The sequence below is a fragment of the Curcuma longa genome, chromosome 12 (genome assembly GCF_044706935.1).
Source record: "Curcuma longa cultivar G26 ecotype Majalengka, Jawa Barat chromosome 12, ITB_CL_G26_1.1, whole genome shotgun sequence".
In the NCBI taxonomy this organism is placed as follows: domain Eukaryota; kingdom Viridiplantae; phylum Streptophyta; class Magnoliopsida; order Zingiberales; family Zingiberaceae; genus Curcuma; species Curcuma longa.
Window position 1 is genome coordinate 4,242,406 of NC_133872.1, and position 10,718 is coordinate 4,253,123.

The 10,718-nt window shown below is 34.2% G+C and overlaps 1 protein-coding gene across 1 annotated transcript; it reads left to right on the plus strand.

The window, feature by feature from the left end:
* The first annotated feature begins 7,564 nt into the window (after positions 1-7,564).
* Positions 7,565-10,398, plus strand: LOC141843352 (mediator of RNA polymerase II transcription subunit 6). Its single transcript, XM_074731434.1, has 5 exons — positions 7,565-7,846; positions 7,941-8,115; positions 8,211-8,280; positions 8,951-9,060; positions 9,968-10,398. Exons 1-5 carry the CDS (start codon positions 7,575-7,577, stop codon positions 10,121-10,123), a joined length of 783 nt encoding a protein of 260 aa, XP_074587535.1. The 5' UTR covers positions 7,565-7,574; the 3' UTR covers positions 10,124-10,398.
* The last annotated feature ends 320 nt before the right edge of the window (positions 10,399-10,718 follow it).

The following is a 10,718-nucleotide window of genomic DNA, read 5'->3' on the forward strand; positions in this document are numbered from 1 at the left end:
GTCCATTCCCTGGGTCATCGATGAAGACATGTGCCTTGCCTTCCTCTGTTTCCAGAGGCCACCCATACTGCAATAATTAGCCATTTGTTTCAGATTCCTCCTAAAAGTTGAAACCTATCAACCCATAAGATTCTCTGACTCTTAGAAATGTGCCTACTAAAAGAGTTGCTTTCAGCACCGAGATAATTTTTGTCTTGACCAAAGACTACATTGTTTTCACGTGCTTAAATGCAAAGGGCGGTATTGACCTGATAATGCTTGTGGACAGCTTCGTTTGTGAAGCCCTCCTCCACTTTGTTTACTGAATAACATATTATTAATTGTGCAACGTTGTCAAAAAATTTTTCTTGTTTTACCTTGATATTTATCTTTCGTTGTTATAATCACACAAGCCACGAATATAATGGTAAACAAACGACATTCGTCAAGGAGAGGAATCTACACATTTTTTTTGTCATATCGTTGTTTTCTTATTATGTAGCGCTACCATTGTCTTGGAGCACTCGATTCTTACTGTCATTGTATTTCTCCTTACATATGAGTCTTCTGCATGCCCTCAAATGTTATGTTATCTTTTTATGAATTCATTCAATATTGGCAGTATAACTGATTTTTTTGTATGTTTGTTCGGTTCTGTAATCAAAATTTAGCTTTCATTATGATCACTGCCCCCATGCATCTTCAGGTTAGTTAATTTCTGACCCATAGATCTATAAGAAATTGATGGTGGAAATGTTTGTATGTCAGATGGTGTAAAATGGAAAATTAGCTTGTTATAGCATGGAAAAGTCAATAAGTTGATGTTTGTTTTTCTTCATCTAAATAGTTATTGTTTGTTTTTTTCAGCTGTCATGTCATTGGCATATACAAAAGATTAACTTATTGCTGGTTATGCATTTCTTATCTGTTTTAGATTTTCTTCTTTCCACACTTTGATTGTTTGCTGGCTTGCTTTTGGTTTTAAGTTAATCTTGTGTAGCTGAATGCACACAGACTTGTATATGGTTCTACCTTATTTCTTTTGTATTAGACTTTTATTTTTCTCCTCTAGTTGCTCCTTTCAATATATAAGAAATTGTTCTACCTTATTTCTTTTATATTAGATTAACAATAACTAATTTATTTGTAAAATTAGGTTGCTAGTGGTGGCATTGGTAGCGGTATTGGAAATTATATTAGTGGCAATAGCAATGTTGCAGCTCAGGTAACTATCTTAACACAATATTATACTTTCATTTATTATTTATAATATGCTCTATTATAAAATTTATTTAATCATTAATTACTTTTTATTGTTATAGTCAAAACTAAAGAAGGTGAGTGCTGGAGATATCAGTGTTAATGCTAAATGTAAGCTACTTTATTGGTCTGTTGATGGAGCTGTTGCAGAAGGTCGAATTGCATCCACGGATCCAAAAGCAAAAGTACATCACATTCCTCTTGGTGGATCTTATTAGAAAGTTTGGATTGATAGAGTTTTCGTGGAGAAGGTGGAGCTAATTTGACCAAACGAAGAAATATTTTTTCTTGAGGATGCAATAGGAAGCACAGTCACTTGGGCATCAATGTTTATAGTTGTGTCTGACTGATATAGATTTGACCATATACTATTTGTAGTAAAGATGAATTTTTGTTTGGATTGTTTTATCTAACTAAATGAAGATGATTATTTCTGATATATATGCACATTGTTTAAGCTCTGATTTGTATGTGATATTTGTGTGTTGGATTATAAATGCTAGAGCTTTGAGCAAGTTATATTATTTATATTTGTATTATATTTGTGTATATAGGTATATTATATCTTAAGAATATAATTATCCGCAGCGCGCGCTCGCAAGCTGCGGATGCAATTTTCCACAGCGCACGCCCCCCGCGCTGCGGATGTATTATAAGTTTCAACAACTTAGGGTTATGTAGCATGCGATGTGCGCTGTGGATAACTTAATTACGCGCTGCGAAAAGTCAAATTTGTTGTAATGACTGCATATATATGAAAATATCTTGTGTAGTTTCTCGATTTATCTCCTCACAAATGGTCATGGGACCGACCGTGTGGGGCCGCTGGAGTGGCGGATTCTACCTTTTTTTTATAGAAGAAAATACCTTGTGTTGCATTTATAGATCTCTTGTTTCAATATGCTTTATGGATAATTTTTCACTCTCAATTTTTCTTTCACAACTAGAAATTTGATATTTATATGTTTTGATTTCGTCGTTCTTTAGTTGTTGTAAGAATATAGAATTGTTGACTTATTATCATAAAATAACTTGAGTGGTCTATCAATATTATCCACTATACACAATCCTATGATAAAAGTCTATAATCATACTACAAGATCTATTTCCATTGTAGAAGAAACCACAAGATATTATCTTGAATTCTTCTAGGAGATAGCTTGCCCAATCATCCTATCTTAGCATACAATAAAATCGAAGTCAGTGTATCCAACAATCTCTAGCTGATTTGATCTTCGATAGGTGAGCATGTAATCTTTTATTCTTTGTAGTTATAGTAAAATCCATTTGGTTACTTTCCAATAGGCTAATCTTGCATTGCTCAAGTATCTATCCAACATCCATAATGTATGCAATATCTGAACGCGTATAAACCTAAGTATATATTAGACTCTCTACTGCTGATACATAAGAAATCTTTTGTATCTTTTTTTCCTCAAAGTTATTCTTGAAGCACTAATTGAGACTAAATTTATCTCCCTTAGCCACAATGGTAGAACCATGATTTTCCTCCAAATGGGGAACGCAATCAAAGGATGCTGGGCATCTGGATTGGCCGCCGTATGCGCTTCCCGATTTACCATGGTGGTCGGTGGGAAACTTCCATGGGACCGGACCGGCCACCCCTAGGGAGTGAGTCCATGAGACTGACTGGGATTTATCATTTTTTTTGGTAGAACCATGATTTATAATTTTTCATATCATATTTTTTAGAACCTTTTCTTCATAACTCTTTTTGTGATAATGAAAGAGTACCTCGAGAGTGATCTCAAAGTATTTGTATTCCTAACATAAAAGAAGCATCATCAAAATATTTTATCTCAAAATTCTTAGTTAGAAATCTCTTGATTTCATGCAACAAGTGTATATTATTGCTAGTAAATAAAATATTATCAACACATAAAACCAAGAAAATATATTTGCTCCTACAAAATTTATGGTATATATAATCATTGTCCAAATTCATCATAAAATCAAATGAGACGATCACTTGATGAAATTTAAAATATTATTATTGAGATGCTTGCTTGAGCTCATATATAGATTTCTTAAGTTCGTACACTAGATTTTTTGAATCTCCCGACATAAAGTTTTTTAGTTCCACCATATAGGTCATCTCATCAATGCCACCATTGAGGAAGATGATCTTCATATCCATCTAATATAACTCAAGATCAAAATGCGTCACTAATGTCATTATGATCCTAAAAGAGCCTCTTGAAGAAATTGATGAGTAAATCTCTTTATAGTCGATGTTTTCTTTTTGTCTAAAGCCTTTTGTGATCAGATGAATTTTATACCTCTCTATATTGCCTTTATAGAATACCTCTTCGTTTTAAATATTCATTTGCAGCCAATGAACTTCTCGCCTTCTGCTAATGGGATAAGATCCCAAATATTATTATCGTTCATGGACTTCATCTCTTCATTTATGATATCAATCCACTTTTGAGAGTTAGAACTTTGCATGACTTGATGAAAGTTGATTGGATTATCTGCTATTACTCCAATGCCAACCTCATATTCTTGACAAAACATAATGTAATCGTCCGATACTATATGTCTAATGGATCTCCTCAATGACATAGGTTCTTGACGTTGCCTTGATCTATTTGTATCTTGAATATGATCAAGAATATAATCTTGATAAAATTCAATAACACCTATGGAAATATCAACATATTTCTCTTGAAAGATGAAGTGCCTAATTGTATCTCCTCTTACAAACTCGATATCCTCAAAGAACCAAGCATTTCTTGACTTGAAAATTGACTTAGTCATGGGATCACAAAACTTGTAATACCTTAATCTTTTAGAGTATCTAACAAAATAGCAATTCACCATTCTTGAATTCAATTTCCTTTCATTAGGCCTCTAAGGTCATGCCTCAGCTAGACATATCCCAAACATGTAAGTGCTTAAAACTAGGCTTCTTGCCTATCCAAAACTCAGAAGGATTTTGTTAGTTGCTTTCGTTGGAATCCTATTAAATATATATGTTACAGTCTTAAACGCTTCTCCCTAGAGTGATTTTAGTGAGGTAGAGTGACAAATCATACTCCTCACTATGTTTTTAAGCCTTCTATTTCGTCATTTAACAACACCAATCATAGTGGGTGAACCAGACATGGTGTACTGTGGACGATACTGTATTCCTTTAGGAACTTATCGAAAGATCTTGGATGTTGTTCACCTGAACTATCATATCTACTGTAGTATTCACCGTCATGATATGATATAATACTTTTGATTCTTTTGTTGAGTTGTTTCTGAAAAATCCCAACATGAATGGAGCATAACACTCACATTGGCAGTGGGTCCCACTGGCATGCAATGGGACCCACTGCATGCAGTTGTGAGTGTCATGCTCTATTCATGTTGGATTTTTCATGCTAAGTATCATTTCCCTTTTTAAATATATCCAGTCACTCTGACTTTTCATGAGTGAAATATAGATAGTTATATTATGAAAAATCATTTATAAACTTTATAAAATATTATTGACCATTCTAAGCAGCTACATAGATGACCCATAAATATCTCACCCACTAGAGATATATAAGTTCTAAGATGTCTAAAGTTATGTTGGATTCAAATCTCCTTTTATACAATTGACACAATAGTCTAAATCAATAAACTTAAAGGGTCTAGAATTTTGTTTGACACAAGTCTCTCCATTTTCAATCTATAGATATGACCTAATCTCTTGTGTCATAATATAATAGAATTTTCATTTGTTAATTTTTTATTTATACCTCATGTCCTTAATTGTAGTGTTTTATTAAATGAAACAATAATATCAATCAAGTAGAGATTATCACAGCTAGATAAAGAATCAATTCCAATCAATTTTAAATCATGAAATAAATTAAAATTTTTATTCCCAAATGAACAGGAATAGCTGAATTTATCAAAGTAGAAATAGAAATCAAATTCCATTTAAAAGATGGTACAATAAATGTCTTATAAACATCCAAATAAAAATTAATTTAATAATAATCTAAAATTTTCAATTGCTTCAATTTGAACTGTTTTTTGTTGCTCATATAAATGTATCTTTTACTATTATTTGACTTACGACAATGGAGGCAACCCTGCATAAACACACTGATGTGAGTTGTTGTATCAGAATCTATCCACCAAATATACGTAGGTACCAAAAATTAACCTCATAACAAATCAAATCAAGAAGCACGCCTTTCTTGATACGTCAAACATGATAGTGCATTGCTTCTTAAAATATCCTTCAACTCTTAGAAGTGACAACCTTTAACTTTCGATACATCTGACCTCTTTAGTTGTTTCTTCGTAGGCTTTATATCTGTAGTTTCTATATCCTTTTTCCTTTTGTTATTTTTTTTTCTATTCTTAGGGGTTGAGGTTAGGTGAGCACTATTAATCTTATCAATCTTGCTTTACCCTTTTCTCTTTTTGAATACAATGTAAGATTATCTCATTCAGAGACCAAGCCTCTTTATGACAATTATACCTCACCTTAAATTGGCCAAACTATGAAGTTTAGTCTCAAAACCAAATGCACTAGCAAGTCTTTTGTGAGTTCTAACTTAAGTACTTTTAATTTAAAAGCAAGATGAGACATCTCTATGATGTACTCTCTACTATTTCTCTTACCCTTATACTTCAATGAAATTATGCTTGTGAAGAGTGTATTTATTTCAACATTTTTATTCTCGACAAACCTTTTTTCAATTTCAACAAGGAACTCTTTAGACTTAGTTATCCCATTAGTTATTGTATCCAAAATGACTTTTTTTCATGATCATCAGACATATACGGTTTGATCTTTTCCATTTTTTCCCCATCTTTCTCTTTTCATCAGAGTTACTCTCAATCCATAAAAGGTGGAAGAGAGTCGGTCCTTAAGAGCTATTAAGGTCAAGATCCACGACTCAAAAAACTATTAAGAGGTTCTCTATTATAATTTAGGAATGAAATTGATATTGATAATTGTATTAGAAAGATTATTGATAGTAAACAATAATAAGAATGATAATAGTAAATATACTCTCGTAAGTCTTAAAATAAGAATGATAATAGTAAATTCAAATATTTCATTTTGATAAAACATTAACTTACTGAGTGATATCTTAGTGTAAACAAATATTAACAATATAAGATCATGTCAAATAATAAATCTTCTTTGGGCTAATTTATTGATCAAATGACAAATCAAATAATCATCACGTATTTATTACCACAAATGCATTTACAATTCTGTTAAATATTAACCTTCTTTTGCGTATGTTAAATAGTCACAGAAGTTGTAAGTACCAGACTTTTTCTATTTTAAAATAAATTAATTTCTATAAGCAATGGTGGAACCAGTCCAGATGATTTATCCGAGCTGATATCTGACTGTGGACTGTGCCAACGAGACAACCTGACTGTCTTCTTCGTTTTCTTAAAAAAAAAATTCATCTGTAAATTTAAGCCTTTGCACCGTCAAGCTCCCGGGCTATAATCCGGATAGAGTATAACGTGGCTCCACCCGTGTCTACAAGAGGGATTATTTTAATGACACGTTGTTTCAATTAAGTTTTTTTTTGTATATATATATATATATATATATATATATATATATATATATATATCACTAGTATACAAATTTAAGATTATATTAAAATGTACTTCAATTAATTAAATTTTTCGTAGTTGATTGAGTCTTCACTTTCAACCCGTTGATATACGGAGAATCAATTGAACCTTTACTAGCAATCAAATGTTGAACCTATCGTGCACAATTCATCTATAACAGTCGAGTGAGCTAATCGATTAAAAAGCTTATTATGCACAGTTCATGCACATCAATTGAGTGAGTTATTTGATTGATAAACTTACTATGTACGATTTGTGTATATCAATAATCGAGTGTGTCAATCGATTATAAAATCTACTATGCATGATTCGTGCATGTCAATCGATGATACCTAATGCATCAATTGATTGGACAATTTCCTTTAGGACTTGCAATTAATTTTGCATATCTAATCAAAATTGAATGTTGTAAACTAATTCTTAATTACACGTCCAAAAATAAAAACAAATTATGTAATCAATGAATTTTTTATTTGGAAAGACAATAAGAAATTATGAATGACTTAAAAAAATTTTTGAGCTAAAATTTCTTTTTTTTTTTAATTTTTAAAAACCTTTTTAAATAAAATTGACGAAGAGAAGGACAAGGTTTGACAAAGAAGGGCAGCTAGTTTATAATGGGCCGTTAAAAGGCCGGTTTAGTGGGCCGGGTCAGCAATGTTTATATTAGGCTGAAGGGTCGAGTCGATCGTACTCGCGTTGGACAAGACGAGGTGGCCATGGCAGCGACGCCGCTCCCTCCGGCGGTTCAAGGAGCACCTCCGCAGGCGGTGGGGAACCCCGGCGTCGTCGCCCCTGACGGGATGCCGCAGCCTCCGGGGACCGACATGACCGGGATCTGCTTCCGTGACCAACTCTGGCTCAACACTTACCCCCTCGACCGCAACCTCGTCTTCGACTACTTCGCCCTCTCTCCCTTCTACGATTGGTCCTGTAACAACGAGCAGCTGCGGTCGCGTTCCATTCACCCGCTCGACCTCTCCCATCTCTCGTTGGATGAGATCCCCTTCGGCTTCGTTTGTTTCCTTTTCTTTGACCTAAAGGTCTCGCCTTTGAGCTGATTGTGTGTATGCGTGTGCGATCAGGAAGATGACGGGGACGGAGTACGCGCTGAGCGAGGTGATGGAGCCGCACCTGTTCGTGATCCGGAAGCAGAAGAGAGACGGGCCGGAGAAGGTCACCCCCATGCTCACCTACTACATCCTCGACGGATCCATCTACCAGGCGCCGCAGCTTGCTAGTGTCTTCGCGTCACGGATTGTGGGTTCTTTTTTTTCCCTTTTTTACTTTCTTCCAAGTCGTTGGAGCTGCTTGGCCGATGGCATATTAGTCTCAAATTCACGTTCTTGCTACAGGGAAGGGCGCTTTATCATATATCGAAGGCCTTCAATACCGCAGCCTCGAAATTGGAGAAGATTGGTTATGGTATTTGACTGATTAACTATGCTTGCTACTCGTTTATGAAAGTGTAATCATAGATAACTTGATCTACTCTAGCTACAACTACAGGAGCTATTCGAAACCCTAGCTACATATAGGATTCGATATGGTATTTGGCTGAGTACCTATACGTTCTATTGAAACCCTGGGCACAACTACAAAAACTAGTCCATTTTGAATATACCTGAAACCTAGAAACATGAAGTGAAAATCTCTCTGCTTGCATTTTTTGACACCTTAACTATGAATGTGCCATTTATAAGCAACTAAAACCATTGAATTGAGCTACATGCTACAACATACCCACTTGCAATTTGAGGCCTTGCTCATGCATAGCTATTTTACACTAATCTTATAAATATTTCAACTTTTCAGTCAATTATGTTCTTGTTATACTATAAGAAATATCTTGTTAGTCTCCTTCCTGCTCTATGCTTTTTTTTAAAAAAAAATTTAAAAATTATTTTTATATAGTCATTATCTAACATGTTTGTTATAGTAAAAACACAAAGCTGCTATTCTTCTATGCGTTATGACTTCAACTTTCTGAAGCTTCATAAACGTGATGCATAAAATTGTTACTCAAAAAGGTGTTTAGTGATGATTATTGCATGTTTATTTCCATGGGAAGCTATCATTTGTATTTGCCTTACAGCTGATGCTGAAAACGAAGAGTCCAACTCAGAATCAATTACTGGAAAGGAGGCAATTGACCTCAAGGAACTGAAACGAGTCGATCATATTCTTGCCACCTTGCAGCGCAAGGTAATTTTCTTCTTATTATGGATAACATAAATATTCCCATATGAAAAACAAAATAAATGAATGTTGGATTTGAGAACTCTTCAGCAAAAAGTCCAATCCGCCACCCAGTGACCCACACGATCGGTCCCACGACCATTTGGGATCTAAGAACTTACACCATTGGATAATTGTTAACATTGGAGAAAATGCAAAGCATTTGGATAAGATAGGATTTATAGTTCTTTTAACAATGTTTAGAAAACATTCTGAATGTTTGTCGAGCTCAAGGGTAAATTTTCTACCTACATTTGAATTGTTAATGTTGCGACGTTTGACTTACGGCCTAACACTAAATAATGTATCTCAAACAAAAACTTAGCGGGATACCAACCTTTCTTTTCATAATTGGCATGTAGACAAATAACAAAAACAACTTGTTTACTTGGGTAGATGAAAAAAAAAAGACGGGAAAAGGAGCTGTAAAAAAAACGTGGTTGACATGTTTTCTTATCTTTTCCCTCCCCCTCCTTGCTTCTCTCCCATTCATACATCCAAGCAAACAAACCAAAGAAGTGTGTTTTATAATTATGTGAGCCTTGCAACAACTGAAACAAGAACAATCCATGTCTTGTGTACTATACACGTGGGTATTTATTTCCATTGGGTGAACTGCATGAGAATTCCTATGTTTAACTTTCCCCTACAGTTACAATGCTTATGGTTTCTAGCATGAAGTTACATTTCCTTGAAGTTAACTTGATGTGATATAGTAGTTGTTCCTTATCACCTCCAAAAGGAATAGTAGTTTTTCTCCATGTCTTGGGTTTCATGGGGCCTCTTGCCATCTAAGCATGTTTCTGCCGTAGCTTTGCTTTAAGTATTTTGTTTTATGTCGAACGTAATATCTTTGAACTCTTGCATAATGCAGCTGCCCCCAGCTCCTCCTCCTCCGCCATTCCCTGAGGGTTATGCTCCATCAATGTCGGAGATGGAGAAAGATCTGGAGAACCAACGGGCTTCAGAGCAGCCAACATCTGTAGACCCAATAATTGACCAAGGTCCTGCGAAAAGAACTAAATTTTGAGGAGCATTATATTGCAGTTTCAATTGATGTATTATCATTATAGATTTGTGTATGAATTTGAAACAACAGGGTGATGGATGTTTTAACTTGTCATTTGTTCCAGGCCACGAGTGGCAGCCATTTTTTTGTCATGTACTTCCCATGATGTAAAATTCTTTTCACCTTTAGGTTAAGAAATAGGATCTTACCTGGTCAATGAGTGTCTTTTTTATTAGATTCCATTCAAGATTCTTCCCAAGAAGGGTTGTAAAAAAGCTGAACCAAGCTTGATTTTGTTGAAGTCCATTGTTTCATCTCATTGAGCTTAAAAATTATGACCAAATTTGTTTATTAAAATACTTGTCAGCTTTGAGCTAGAAACAAGTTTGTCCTCATAATTTAGTTACCATATTGATCAAATAAATAAGAATTATAGTATTTCATTTTAAATTTATTATATAAATTTAAATTTTATGAAATTTGTAAGATATATTGTATCTTTTGGCTCAGTATAAAACCATTAAAATAAAATTGGAGCTACAAATAAGATTGCCAACCAAAAATATATATATATTTTTTCAAAAAACAGAATTCCATAGACACTAACGAGCATTCT

Coding starts and splice junctions, on each gene's coding strand:
- LOC141843352 (XM_074731434.1), top strand. CDS start 7,575: ATGGCAGCGACGCCGCTCCCTCCGGCGGTTCAAGGAGCACCTCCGCAG. Junction 8,116..8,210: donor GTGTCTTCGCGTCACGGATT/GTGGGTTCTTTT, acceptor TTCTTGCTACAG/GGAAGGGCGCTTTATCATAT. Junction 8,281..8,950: donor ATTGGAGAAGATTGGTTATG/GTATTTGACTGA, acceptor TTTGCCTTACAG/CTGATGCTGAAAACGAAGAG.